Source organism: Nicotiana tabacum, chromosome 16, assembly GCF_000715075.1.
Source record: "Nicotiana tabacum cultivar K326 chromosome 16, ASM71507v2, whole genome shotgun sequence".
Lineage (NCBI taxonomy): Eukaryota > Viridiplantae > Streptophyta > Magnoliopsida > Solanales > Solanaceae > Nicotiana > Nicotiana tabacum.
Genome location: NC_134095.1, coordinates 60,846,886 through 60,862,282, shown reverse-complemented (window position 1 = coordinate 60,862,282; position 15,397 = coordinate 60,846,886). Strand labels below are relative to the sequence as shown.

Genomic DNA, 15,397 nt, shown 5'->3' with positions numbered 1-15,397 from the left:
CAGAGTCTAAGGATGTGATTACATTTTGAAGGGATGTGAACTCTTTTGCTTCTAGTTGGATACTTGAACTTCAAAATTGAAGGACCAGGTTCTTCCATATGTGAATCATCATTAACAGAATCATGACTTCCACTATTTTGTTCTGCATCAGGAGTTCCTAATGCTGCATCTCGAACTCTTTCTTCAGCTTTAGTGGTAGCAATTGGGGTACCAGGTTCCTCTTGAGAAGTGGAAGAGGATGTGACATTGTCTTCGCTTGCCTCCTTCATCTGACTCATCATATCAGCCTTGCCATTTGAAACATTAGATATTTCCCTTATCATATGCATAACACACTCTGTGCTCCTTGAAATTTGCATTTGGTAGACCAGGAACCAGGTCCTTCTTCAAGCAGCTCATATCACCAGCTTGTAGAAACTCAAAATCAGCAACGTAGATTCTTATATCTTTTGGTTACTAAGACCACTTCGCTAATTACCAGATTATTAACTGTGCACACTTTAGACAAGAACTCTACTTTGTTCCCTTCATCACAGATTTGAGTGACTTTCTAACCTTTACGACACCGAGAATGTACCCCTTCTTTCATTTCCAGAGGATACATTCCCTACCTGCAGGGCTTTCAGTAAAAGAAAATCATTTGTTCTTCCAGTCATGAGCTTTGAGAAGTCGCTATCCATGTACCACTGTTGACTGCTCCCTTTCACTGTTCCCTGCACACTAAATCAATGATTAAACTTAGGAACCCAAGCCAACTTGAGTCCCTTATAATGATAGAATGGGCAGATCAAACTTCTTTTTGCCCATGCAGGCAGCACATATTTTCTTTTCCGGGAACCAAGTTCCTCATCAATACGCCTCTTTACAACAAAAACTTTATTTTTCTGCAATGACTGAATTTTAACTTTACAGGAGTCCTTGTAATGAGAAAAGGGGTGAATGAGGGCTCTTTTGGTCCAAGAAGGCATTATATGTTTTTTATGTGAAGGACTAGGTTCTGTAGCAGCAGTTACCTTTTTAGCAAAAATTTTGTTTTTCTGTTGGGACTGAATTCTGACCTTACAATTTTCTTTAAAGTGCCCAGTGTTGCCACAGTGAGTGCAAAGCCAATTGTCAGGTACAGTAACGTACTTGCTATGAGGGTTATAGGGAGTCTTTTCCCTTTGGAACACGATTCCCTACCTGTTTCCCTCATTGTTTGTATACATGGCAGTGATAGCATCAGAGGACCAGGTCCACTTGAGTGATTTTTCAAGATCACTCTTCACTCTATCTAGTTCTTCTTGAAGTTGTTTGTTTTTCTCAAGCTCAGCACACAAACTAGACTTCACTGAATTTAACTCACTTTCAAGCTTAATGTATGCCACACTTGCAACTTTCTTTCCCTTTTGAGTGTTCCCAAGTCTACTTTCCCTTTTTAGTTCCTCAATTATTTTCTTTAGGTCTACACCCACAACTGATAGGTCATCTCTCTCATGCTTAATGTTAACAACTTTCTCAGTTAAAACCTCTTTCTCCTTTCTAACACACTCAATGGTCTCCTTTAGATTGACCACAACAACCACTAGATTATCTCTCATGTCCAATGGTTGCAATTTTTTCAGTTAAGGCATCTTTTTCTTTGTTCAGACTCTCAATGGTTTCTTCTAAGTTTACAACCCAAACTTCTAGATCTTCTCTCGATTGTTCTGCTTCTCCCAGTTCCACAGTTAAGTCATCTTTATTATTTATAAGACTATGATACGCATCAATTAAAACATTAGCCAAAGACATAAGTTTTTTCAAATAATAATACTGTAGATTTCTTTGAACATCAAAGAAGTTTACCTCATCATCATCATCTTCTTCATCCTCATCAGATTTTGCCATCAATGCAAATATGGACTCATATTTTGCAGCTTTTCTTTCAGCGGCCATAATGGAGGTGTCTTCCTTTTCATTATCACCCTCAGATTCACTAGAGGAATCTCCCCAGGCAGCCAGAGCTTGCTTTACAATATTGTCAGCGACATCTCTTCTCTTGAACTTTCTGTCGGGGACCAGGTTCCTCTTACCCACCTTGTCAGCATTGTGTTTGTAATAGACTTGATTGTGGAAAGGAGAGTCTTTGATAAGATGTCCTGTTTTCTGCACTTTTGACAACAATCGTATCCTTTGTGATTCTGCTAGAGCTACCCTTCTTGGGTATGCCTCCATTTCTACTAACCATTTTCTAAAATCTTGGTGGACTATAGGTTGATCGACCTTCCTCAAAGTCTGGTAGAGCATCCATGTAGATCCTTTCTAGGTGTTACCCTTTTAGAAAGAACCCACTCTAATACCAATTGTTAGAAACTGAGCGTCCACCAAACTGTAGAACCGGGTTCTCTATGAGTTTCCACTGAAAATATCGAGGAACCAAACTGTATAGCGATCTGGTCCTATATCAGTTTGGTACAGTGCTAAATGCGGAACCAGTATGTAAATGAGACACATGATAAGTTCCCACTGCATAGAGAACCAGATTCTCTAGCAGTTCCTACTATAAGCAACAGACTGTGCAACCAATCAGTACAGGGAATCAGGTTCTCTAATTATTACCACAGTAGCTCGGCAGTAAGTAAAGAACACAGAGGATTTTTACGTGGAAAAATTCCAACTCAAGGGGACAAAAACCACGACCTACACTTGTAGGCTTTCAACTTCACTAACTTGTAAAAACCTATTACAAGCCACTTTGTAATGATTCCATTACAAAGAATTTAACTCAACTAACTTGTGGTACTCTTACCACAAGCCACTTTGTGACTCCCTAGTTACAAAGGATTTTACTAACTTGTGATGCTCTCACCATAAGCCACTTTGTCACTCTACAGTTACAAAGGCTTTTGACACTCTAACTTGTAATAACCCTGTTACAAGCCACTTTGTAATAGCTCTATTACAGAGGCTTTACAACCCGACTAACTCTAGCCAAGACACAAACTTGGAGGGTTTGTGATTTTATGTTTCCTAAAATAGCTTCTAAGAAAGCAAGATAGGAGTTACAATTGAAGAAAAAATAACAAAGACTCAACAAACCTAAGGACTTAATACATCTTCAATCTTGGATCCGGTCCTTGAGGTTGAAGCAGCTTTGTTCTTGGGAGAGATTGTTGCAAGCACTTGAGAGAGGATTTTCATTTTCTGTATTTGCAAGTGTTGAACCTGAATCTTGTGCCTTGCATGAGGTTTATACTACACAAGACATTACCTTAGTGATGTCAATTCACAATGGTGATGTCCAATCTCAATGGAAAGTGATTGCTGTACTGTCTGCTGCACTATCTGCTGCACTGTTGCATGCAGTTACTTTTTGCAGTTGCTTTCCAGCTGTACAGTTGACTTATACTTATGTTAGGGGAACACTAAGGTATCAGGTCCCTAATCTGGTTCTTGTAAATCTAAAGCACACTGCCCAGATTATCTTGAGTCGATTAACTTGAATGATTGTACCAGACATGCTTCGGGTCCTTTATCTGGTTCTCTTATGAAGTAAGTCATTTTACCTTCCTTGATTGTATTTATATGTGTGTGACATCACTTACAATGATGTAAGCAAGGTAGGTAAAAAGCCTTCCTAAGAAAGTTCACTATTGCACTGTTCCTGTACAATAGCGTGAGCAAGCAACAACTTTTCTACTGGAGAGTTGACTTCATACAGTCTCCTCGAGAACTGGTATGGACCTATTCCCTAAGATGTTCCTTCTACTCTTCCTCACTTGAGTCATTGCTATCAGCTTTGAGTACCAGGTTCTTTTCTTTCTTTAGTTCTCTTCTTTCACTGTCTATCTTCCTCTTCATCTCATAGGTTTTCAGATTTCCAACCAGCTCTTCTATGGTCAGCTCCTGCAGGTCCTTTGATTTAGTAATAGCATTCACCTTGCTTTCCCAAGGGCTAGATCCCAACCCAGAACTTTGTAATTCAAGGTCTTGTAGATATGCAACAGGTTCCTTATCTGGTTCTGAATGGTAAGTTTGTTAGATCATCAAAACATAAAAAGTACTTGTGCCAAAGGTACTTGTAACCTATCACTATGTGTAGGTAATTCTTCCTATCCATGTACTGTTCCACCAACCTTATAATAAGGTGGAGCTTCTGTAGTCAACACCTGAACTGGTTGTCGAATATAAACACCGTCCTCATCGCCCTCGCTTCTACCACCCGCTGCCAAACTTTCATGGTATGACTTAGCAACTTGATACCACTATAGTTGTTACAACTCTGAATATCATCTTTGTTCCTGTACAATGGTACCACCGTGCTCTACTTCCACTTATACGACATCTACTTCATCTTGAAAATAACATTAAATAACCCAATCAACCACTCTAAGCCTGCTCTGTCCAGAATACACCTCCAAAATTCAACCAAAATTTTGTCTGGTCTGGTTGCTCTACCCCTACTCATCTTACACATAGCCCCCATGACCTCCACAACCTTAATGCGCCTACAGTACCCAAAGTTTCGGAGACTCTCAGAGTTCCCCAATTCACCTAACACAATGTCCCAATCACCCTTCTTTGTTCAGAAGTTAATGAAAGTAAGTATGTCATCTCCGCTTAATCTGAGCCTCTCCCATTAATACTTTACCGTACTCATTTTTGATGCACCTCAATTGATTCAGATTCCGATCCTTCCTCTCTCTTGCCTTGGCTAGACGGAATAACTTCTTTTCTCCGCCTCTGTCCCTCAATTCCTCGTACAGACGAACACACGCCGCAATCTTAGCCTTCGTGACCGCCAACTTCGCGTCCTTCCTAGCTACCTTATACCTCTCTCTGTTCGCTCTCCTCTCCTTCTCGCATGTGCTCCCTACTAAATTCAGGTACACCGCCTTCTTCGCTTTCACTTTACCTTGAACCACTTTATTCCACCACCAATCACCTTTGTGCCCGCCGGAGTAACTCTTCGATACCCGTAGCACCTCTCTCGCCGCCTCCCTAATACAGTCCGCCGTTGTCGTCCACATAACGCTCACGTCCCCACTACTCCTCTAGGCTCCCATATGCGATAACCTCCCCTCCAACTCCTGGGCTTTATCCTTAGTCAAGGCTCCCCTCCTAATCCTCGATCGTCCTCGTACAAACCTCTTCTTACCCTTTACCCTGATACTGACGTCCATCACCAAGAGCCTATGTTGTGTCGCGAGGATCTCACCCAGAATAACCTTACAATCCTTGCACAACCCTCTATCGCACATCCTAAGGAGAAGATAGTCAATCTGATTCTTCGCCACCGTACTTTGGAAAGTAACCAAATGCTCCTCCCTCTTCGGAAAACTAGAGTTCGCAATCACTATCTCAAAAGCCTTAGCGAAATCCAACAGTGAAGTACCTCCTCCGTTTCTATCCCCATAACTGAAACCGCCATGCACCTCGCTATAGCCGCCGGTAGTCGACCTAATATGACCATTGAAATCCCCTCCTATTTGCACTGACGATGCAAATAGGATAATTTTTTCTTATTATACATATGTTGTTGAATGTTTTTGATATAAGCAAAAAAGTCTAGTGAAGTAAAAGAGAGGGCTCAAAAATGCTTTGAATCACTAGTCGAAATTTCATATTTAACATTTTATTTTCTTGTATAAATTTTTGACTCTGCCCCTGTTGGTTAGGTCAATTTAACCTATTTATAGCTAATCTAAAAGCTTGGGCCAGTTGTTAAACAACTTATGCCGTCCATGGACCCTTGAGTAAACTTATCAAGAATAATTTTTTTGTTGTGATTGGTCGATTACGTTTAATAGTCATGAGAAATAAATTAAAAAAAATTGTTAGTTTGATTTGATAATTAAGCAAATTATAAAAAATAAATAATAAACAAATGAAAAACGACTTAAATTGTGACTCATTGTTTAGCCTATTGACTCGGCTATGTTGACCCAATAAAATATTGGGCAGACCACAGTTGAATTCATATACTAACGCATCAACTTGACACCCGTAACTTCTACATGGAGCTCTATCATTGAAGAAATTATTGTTATGATAAAGTGTAAGTCCACCAACTTATGGTTGACCATGTCTCTTTTGTTATTTTCCATATTGGTGATATGCTTATCCATTAAAGATACAATCATTCGATGTTGTTTTCTTGTTATGAGCATATACTTGGAAGAAGACCTGAGCAATTTGTTCTCAAAGAGACAAAGGCAATACTCATAATTTTTCTTGATAAGAAAACAAATATCCTAAAGAAAGAAATGGAGAAAGAAAAGAAAAAGGAAGAAAGGAAATCCATGACCACCCGTTTTAATTAGAAGATGATCAAAATCCTCAATGATAAAGCTAGAGGTGTCAACTCTCTCTTCCTTCACAAATCACAATGCGATGCCTAAATTATTGTCTTTTTTATCCCCACAAATCAAAATGGGATGCCCCAATTTCATGTCTCTCCACCATGAATTGTGCTCGTTGCTATCAAGATTTTTTTTGAAGAGCTTCAGTTTATTCGAATCTGATATAGTAACTTGAAAAATAGAGTGATAACCTGCTATAACTAGTTGAATTGCACCGATAATATATACAAAATATGTGTACACGATAAATGCAAAAACTTTAAATACTTTTGTGAATAAAGGGTGTGAGAGGGATCTCTCTTAGTTAAGTACTACTTTGAGTTCTATATGTATTTAATTTGTGCAGTGTAGCAATCCCATTTTAAGGACTCCTCATTTCTCCTTTTGGAGTTTAGTGTTAAACCATTTTTCTGTACGTAGCATTTTCACCATACTATGTGACACAAAGAAACGTAATCTGTTTGGGGTATAGTTAGCTTAGTGGTCCAAACACAGAAGACAGTAGTCAATTGAAAATCTTCCTCAAAATCAAATCAAATATATATATATATATATATATATATATATATATATATATATATATATATGTGACTCACGTTATACTCTCAAGGGCACTAAGATAGTGACGATTTGAAGTTTTCATGTTTGCAAGACCTTAGCAGGAAAACAGATCTTAGTCTTAACCTCCGACTCGGAGGCTCCGAGTGATCAAATTTTTTTTTTTTTTTTGTTTTTGCTTTTTGGGGAGTGATATAATGTATAAAATAAAGTAAAACTGAAAATTGTATGAACTACGTACTATATGGTGAATTTTTCTTATTTTTACATGAAAGAAGTAAATTCTAAGAAGTATATTAGACGACGAATTTTAATAGGATGAACATGCATATGTTAGATATTCGTGACCTCAACATAAAGTCATCATTGAGGCACTTCACGACTTGTTTGGATGGTTGCTACGTGTTGTTTCATAACCTATCGTATTATACTATTGTTTACCTAAAAACGGATAGCAATTGAATTTATATGTGGTTTTAAGGATACGTGATTTGACTTGGCACAAACTGAGAAAAAACATAAACTGATTTGGAATTGACTGCAAATAGAAATAAAAGCAAACCAAAAGAAATGTATAGCTTTGACCCTCAAGTTAGATTGCCCTCGAACCAAACGAATATTCTACCAGAAAATATAAACAAAGTAACATAGTATTGAGAGCTTAAGAGAAAGACAATATATTGTTTGTGTTGCATGAATATCCCCCTTACAAATGATCAAACCCCCTTTATATAGTAGGAGGGTCCTACCCTTAATACAATCCTAAATACAGTAAGAAATCCCATGATTAGCTGATTAATCGGCCTCTTCTTGATACGTGCCGAGATTTCCGCCGTGATCCTCGCCCGATCGCGGATATCTTGGCTTTCCGTTAGTTGGCTCTGCAGGCTTCCCTCTCGCTCGGTCTCCATCTTGGCTGATCTCAATCTCGATCGGTCTCTGAGTCATGAGCTTGGCAATCTAACTTCGTGTCATATGACATGGGGTCGAACCTTCGCCTGCCACGCCCCGGTCTCGATTAATCATACAAAAAGGGCAAGCCCGATTTTGACCGTATATAGATAGTCCCCTCATTTTATGGAGAGTAATGATAAGAAACGATTTGAGCCCTCTATCTTCACCTCGATACATCATGGCGTAATCAGGAGAGGTAACCGAAACATCTCGTCAGTTCAATTTCCTAGGCATTTAATGCGCGTCAGTCGACGGTTAGCCATTACCGGCTTTGAACCGTCATTGAGAAATTATAAATATCCCCCTTCTTTATTTTTCAAACTTTACTTTCAAATCTTCTTCACTCTAATCTTCAAAATCCTTTGCCTTCCTCAAAGCTTTATATTTTCAGATCTATAGGTTTCTTCATTTGTTCTATCCCAAAATACCAAGTACTCCTTTTCAATTTCTATTCTTCTTCATCCATACAAATTAAATGGCTAAAACTTCAAAAACTGTTCTGCAAAAGGAAACTGCTTCCTCGTCCCGCCCGGCCGGCGAGGAACCAGGGACGAAGCCACGCCATGAAGAGTTCTTTCCGGAGGGTATGTCATCGATTCCGACTTCAATGTTGAAAAGATCTCCTCGATTTCGGGTCGATGCGAGCCAATATCTAGGTATATATGCTTGATACCCAATAACCTCCTCTCCTAGGTTAAAACAGATTGCAACTGGGGTAAAAAACAAGTGGTGGTGCCCGCTCCAGAAGAATCAATCACCACTCACGTGGAGAGGTTCTTAAGTGTTTACACTTACCCTTTCACATTGGGTCCCTTGGATTCGATATCGTATATTTCTGCAAGAAGTACGAGGTGACCCTCAGTCAGTTTCATCCCTCTTTTTGGAGGATAGTGATATTACTTCATTTCTTTGTAAGCAGAATCGATGGGCTCCCTAATCACTGCCGACTCCACACTACTAAAAAGTAGGAAGAGAGGGTCGCAATAGCTTTTACCCGATATGAGGGTCGGGATTGATTTTTACAAGGAGCTAAGAATGGAGTCGAGTATCTATCTAGACTAGAGTTATGTATCTGTTCCTAATGTCACTTCCATACATTTTTGGGTTTTCGATTATAAACTACTATTATCAAACTATTAATTGAAACTAGATTATGCTACGAGATAATTGCTAAGTTGTATCTAATGGGAAGAAAGGCACTAGGGTCGTGACATTACCTAGGTGGCTAATTGACGGGTAGATGTTACTAAAGTTCGATTGACATAGTTGGGGCTTATGCTATAATCGTTGCACAATTTTACCCACTCTCACACCTCTCGGTAGAGGGAGTAATTTTGCTAAATTGACTCTCTCAAGACCAAACGGGTAGGCAAATTAGCTCAAGCACATAAAATGGACTGCGACCGCGCTAGGCTCTTGGACTTCAATTCTGGGCTCTCTGAACTTAGGCTCCGCAGACCGCGTAGAATGGATCGCGGCCGCAGAAGCAGCTGTCGCGGTCTGCACAACCATGACCGCGGACCGCATAGGCATTTTCCATCTCTCTAAATATCTCTTCCGTGGACCGCACAAAAAGGCAGTGCGGCCGCGGAACCTTCAGCCCGGACCGCACAATGTGGACTGCGGCCGCGTTGCCTGAAGCCTATTTTTTCCATCTCTCTGAATCACCTAGTGCGGCCGCATTCGACTTTGTGCAGTCCGCACTAGGCTTGTTTGCCCTCAGTTTACTTTGTCTTTGATACTTGAGCAGGTTTCTCTCTTTTTGAGCCGATCTTTGACATTTCGTCACTTTGTCGATCAAACCTATAATCAAGCACAACTTATGAGCCTTTTGGGACTATTTTGTAATGATTTATAATCAAAGCATAGGCAAGAAGGAGCATGAAACTCGTTAAAATCCCTACTTATCAACTCCCCCAAACTTAAGCCTTTGCTTGTCCTCAAGCAAACAAAATAAGACCCACCCCTTAAGGGAAAATCCAAGTATTTCCAACTATCCTAAAGTAACCTCAACAAGCATCAATTGTGACTAGCAATTTCCCTCAATACGAATGAATCATTCATAACATTTAAACTTTGAAAAACTATGGATCAAGTGTGACACAAGAGCATCAAGAGTTGACTCATTACATCAAAGAACTCTCTCAATTACTTTGGTCATTGTGGAACCCAAACTCACACATCCTCAACTCTCCCTAAGCAAACCTCACCTTTTAGAGTATTAGCACACAAACCGAGGTTAATGAGAATTCACTCATCTCTCTCAAGGAAAGGCCACAAATCTGGCTCCAAGTACCATATGCTTGCCCCTCATGTAAGTATCCACTAATGTAAGCGTCATTCAACTCAAGATCATATAGGGCTTTTGAGGAGTCAATGTGAGGGCTTTTGGTTTAGGGTAGGAAAAGTTTTTGGTCTAAATGGGTTCCATCTTCCCTTAAGCACTTCTTTTGATTCATTTGACACAATTTTCTTGACTCTTTGAGTATCTCACTTCTTTTTAAGGGGTTAGAGAGACATAATGTCACTCTTTCTTATGCACTTCAAAACGTTTCTCCTTTTTTCAACTTTTTCCACACCTTTTTTTTCTCTTTTGTTTTTTCTTGAATCCCTTTTTATTCTTTTTCACATTGGGCTTTCTTTTTGTCCTTTTTTTTCTTTTCTTTTTCATTGCCTTCCTTTTCTTCGCTTTAATACCTTTTACCACTTTGTTCCCTCTCTCGTCTCTCCCCCCAAACTTAAACTTTTGCCATTGCTCAAGGGAAGATCGGGTGCCAAAAGAGGGTATATTTTATAACGGATATAGGCTTATAGTATTAGTTCTTGAAAGAAAAAGTTTTAAGGCTCAAAAGGGTTAACTAGGGATTATATCATTGGTGGGGTATGGAATTGTTCAACTATCATTTGGATCAAGTAGAGCCTATAATCACTTCTCAAGCCAAATTTCACTCAAGATTTCGGCTCAACAGACATTCAGGGCAAGTTCTAGACCATTGGCTTGGGACTTGGACTCACAATTCGATTTCTCACCACACAAGCTCAAGGATTGCTAAAGACATAGAGTCGGGGGCCCACAACAACCTTAGACACAATTGAGCACACAATAGTCCCGAAAGACCACATGATGATTGTTTGGTCAACACAAGAGTCTGAAGGTCACGACTTTCACCATCCGAAACACAACAACTTGTCTTTGATCATGGGATCAAAGGCAAATGTGTTAGGCTCAAGTGAAGCTTTGCTTTAAGTATCCTTAACTACAAGCTACCAAATATGAAAACAAAAACGAACTCAAACCCTTAAGAAGGTTGTCACGCCATCCATCATCGGGAAGAGCCACCCGGTTCACACAATACTCTACCTTTGGAAAGAACCGTGGCATTAAGAAAACCAAGGCTTATTGAAAGCGCCAAAAACGAAACAAAAAGCTACGAGCCTATCTAAGAAGCTAAAAACGAGGAATTTTTACAAAAATAGAAAATAGAATGAATATGTATAATAGGGGATTTGAATATACAATGGGGGGTGAATATATACAATAATGTAAGTTTATATACAGACCAAAGGGAAGATAAAAAAATGCGATAAAAGAAGCTAAATGTAAAGTTATATACAGACCAATAGAAGATCAAAAAGACATAAAATGTAACAATATATACAGTCATCCAAAAATGTCGGGCGCACCCCCTCAAATAAAAGCTGGCATTGTCCCCAATGCCAACTAAACAAATAAGTACCAAAAGTATAAGGAAAGGATATGGGAACTCCCTAAGCCGTGTCCGTCTGCATGGGATCATCAATGGTCCCCGGGTCCTCTGTATGCGCGGGAACCTCAGACTGGTTCCCGGTCTCCTACTGCTAAGCTATTGGGACTGGGGCCTGGACCTGGATGGGCTGAATATTAGGAACATCCTGTGGCTAACTGGAGGAAGCCTCTGGTAGGTCTGCCAACTGGATGATCACCTCATCTGCACTAGGGAGCTTCCTCTTCTTCTTAGGAAGCCTCTGTGTCTACTCCTGCTGTGGTTCTACTGCTGGTACTGCTGCTGGGGCTGGGTCCTCAAATAGAAAATCTAAAGGCAGTTGGTCTGCCTTCAGTCTGTCCACATCCGCTCTAAGCTCCTTCACAAACTCCTTGGAAGCCCGTGTTTTGCGTAGCTTCTTGTGCTCCCTGGAAAGCTCCTTCAGGGCCTTGCCATCTGAATCCACTGTCTTAGCCAAGGCAGCCTGAGAATCAAGGATCTTTTGCTGGTTGGCAAGAATCTTTTTAAGTGAATCCTCGATAGACTGGGGCACCTGCACTAGCTGTGGTGCCGACTGGCCGCAATGGTGGAGGTCAATGTAGACAACTTGGACGAAGTAGTCGCCATCCAGTTGTTCAAGCTATGAAATGTCTGGCTCAGCTGGTGGGCGGTGATAGGATGGCCCCGGGAAGATGGAATCCCTGGGCCAGCTGAAGTAGAGGGACCAGTAGTAGTGGAAGGTCCGAGAGGCATGTCAGCAACTGTGGAGGCAGGCTCAGTGGAGGGCTCTACCGCAACCGGCTCTTCAGACTGGCCAGTTGGGGCAGAAGCAGGCGGCTTGTAATTCTTGTCCTTGGGGTTGTCTGACCCCTTCAAACTATACCAAGAAAATGGAACCACAGGTTTGACCTTGATGTCAAAAAGTCTCTTCTCCACCTCCAAGGCCCGAAAATACATAGTGAGGGTGCTGGGAAAAGGGTAGTTCCGGTCATGCTCACCCCCCACTGCAGAAATGACGCGGGACATCACATTGCCCACGTTGATAGGGTATCCAGCCATAATAGATGCAACAAGAACAGCCCGGGCAAGTGGAATAGTCTGATCATGGGTAGTGGGGTCGAGCCGACTGCACACAAAAGTCAACCACCCCCTAGACTCAAAGTTAAAGGTCCTATGAAATATTTGGCCCCTGCTTGCAACCACTCTGGAACCGTACCCAGGATTGCCAGGTATGAATCTAACCACGGACGAACCTCCTCGCCTATTGCCAACTTTTCATTATAAAGGGACTCATCTTCTTCAATGAACCCCAAGTATTTATTTAGTGCCTTCCCGGTAAATACCACATTTTTGTTTCGCACTTTGGTCACATTAGTGCCCTTCAAGATGTGGGCCACATTGCTATAAAACTCATTGACCATGTGCTCATTCGCCTTCACACAATTATCTTTAAAGTGCTCCCAACCCACTCGAGCTCGAAACTGTCTATGTACATTGGGGTGTAGGGGTAGAAGGTCTCTGTCAATGAATCTCCTCTCAAGAATCAACTTTTGTGTTGGCCACCATTCCCTAAACTTGTGGAACGCCACCTGGATGACGAATCTATCTTCCCAAACAGCGGGATTTCTAGTCCGGTCAATACTCCCAACCTGAGGCATACCACCCCCAGGTAACTCCCCATCTCCCTCATCACCTCTAGCACCCTCTCCAGATATTGAAGCTGTTGGAAAGGTAGAGTATTCATCCCCACTACCTGCTGCTGAGCCCAAAGACGACCTAGAAGAAATGTTGATTGAAGCTTGAGCATCAGGGGAAGAGGGATGAGTGTCTCTATGTATGGCCCTCTCCGGATACGGGATGTATAGTTGGACTGAATCTGAAGAGATCTCCCGAGAGGGCTCGTACTCACTCCCTGAGTTGTCAATGGCTCTGTCAGCCGCTTTTATGGCCTTCCTCATGTCTTTGATGTTTTTTCTAGCCTGGGGAGTGATTTTTACCATCCTTTGCTTCCCTCCCCGGGAAGAATCACCTTGGCCGGGTTGTTTCGAGCCTTTGCCTCATTTTTTAACCATTTTCTGCAAGCACAAACATCTAGCTTTGTTAGTATCAGCACAAGTAGTGAATCAGTTGTGGAAAATGAATTTTAGAATAGAAGCTCAAAAGTTGCAGAAGATGTTGCAGACACAATGCACCGCGGACCGCACAAAAATGGGTGCGGCCACACTGAAGGCACCGCGGACCGCATACAAGCAACCGCGGTCCGGATTGGGGGTAAGGTCTAAAAATTCATCCTCTGAATCTCACCACCGCGGTCCGCAAAAAGTATCATCGCGGCCGCGGTGGGCCATCACGGACCACACAAAATGTAGTGAGGCCGCACTGGGCAACAAGTCAATCTTTCAGAACATAAGCACTGTAGTCCGCACAAAGTGGTACCGCAGACCGCATCACAGCACTGCGGACCGCGGTCCACGGAGGGTGCTTAGCCAAGGCACTGAGTTAGGGTTCATGGGTTTTGCCTTTTTGTTCAAGTTTTCACCTAACTTTGTCCCTACTCAATTTACCCAGTTAATAATACTCCTCAGGCACACAAAATTTAACAGTTAAACTAAACTATCATCAAAATTGAAGAATTACGAGGGGAAAAAAGTCTACACAATTAATAGAAAAGGGCATAAAATGAAATAAAATAATTAAAATAACAAGAAATGGTTGAATTGTTACTAGATATCTGAGAAGGAGTGAAGAAACACAATGCAAACAAGCTATTACGAAGAAGAGGAAAGATGAATAGTAATTTTTAGGTCTCTGAGAATCAATTTTTCGAAAAGGGTAACCGGTGACCCCTGAGGTTTATTTATAGAAAAACTTGTGGGGCCCGGTCATACCTACTAGCGCGGCTGCACAAAACGTACCGCGGACCGCGCTGGGTTTGTTCAGAAGAAGATTGAGAAGGCAACCTCCGTCGTCCGCACAAAACAGACCGCGGCTGCGGAGGTCCACCGCGGTCCGCACTAAATGGAATGAGGCCGTGGTGGCAATCTTCAGAGAGTACCTTACTTGGCCTTCACCAGTGCGGACCGCACTGGCAACTTCAGAAACTGTTCAATTTTTCCAAAATGTTTTGCACTGTATCAACACAATCCCTGCAACATCTCACAACCAATTAGCTCAAAAATCAATCCTACACTACAAAGAAAATCAAAGTAAACAAGAAGAAAAAGACATGGGTTGCCTCCCAGAAGCGCCTGATTTAACGTCGCGGCATGATGCATGTTACCATCACATCACTTTAGATGAAGAAGTGCCACCACGTTGCTATCATCAAATTTTCCAAGATAATGCTTGACCCGGTGTCAATTAACTCTGAAAACTTCATCATTTTTGTTCCTTAGATCAAGAGCACCAAATGGGGTCACAAACACAACTTCAAATGGCCCACTCCACTTTGACTTGAGCTTACCCGGAAACAGACGTAACCGGGAATTGAACAAGAGAACTATATCTCCAACCTTGAACTCCTTACCCCGAGCATATTTGTCGTGAAGGTACTTCATTTTGTCATTATACAAGGATGAACTTGAGTAGGCATGGAATCTAAACTCACCGAGCTCATTAAGTTGTTCAACACGAAGATTTGTCGCAACATCCCATTCCAAATTCAACTTCCTCAAAGCCCACATGGCCTTGTGCTCTAATTCAAATGGAAGATGATAAGCTTTTCCAAACACCAACCGATACGGAGACATACCAATCGGAGTTTTGTAAGCCGTCCGATAAGCCCATAGAGCGTCATCCAACTTTTTCGACCAATCGGTC

At 41.4% G+C, this 15,397-nt stretch overlaps 1 protein-coding gene across 1 annotated transcript; it reads right to left on the bottom strand.

The window, feature by feature from the left end:
- Positions 1-4,571: 4,571 nt before the first annotated feature.
- LOC142170261 (uncharacterized) lies at positions 4,572-4,991 on the bottom strand. Its single transcript, XM_075232126.1, has one exon. It carries the CDS (start codon positions 4,989-4,991, stop codon positions 4,572-4,574), a length of 420 nt encoding a protein of 139 aa, XP_075088227.1.
- Between the last annotated feature and the right edge of the window lie 10,406 nt (positions 4,992-15,397).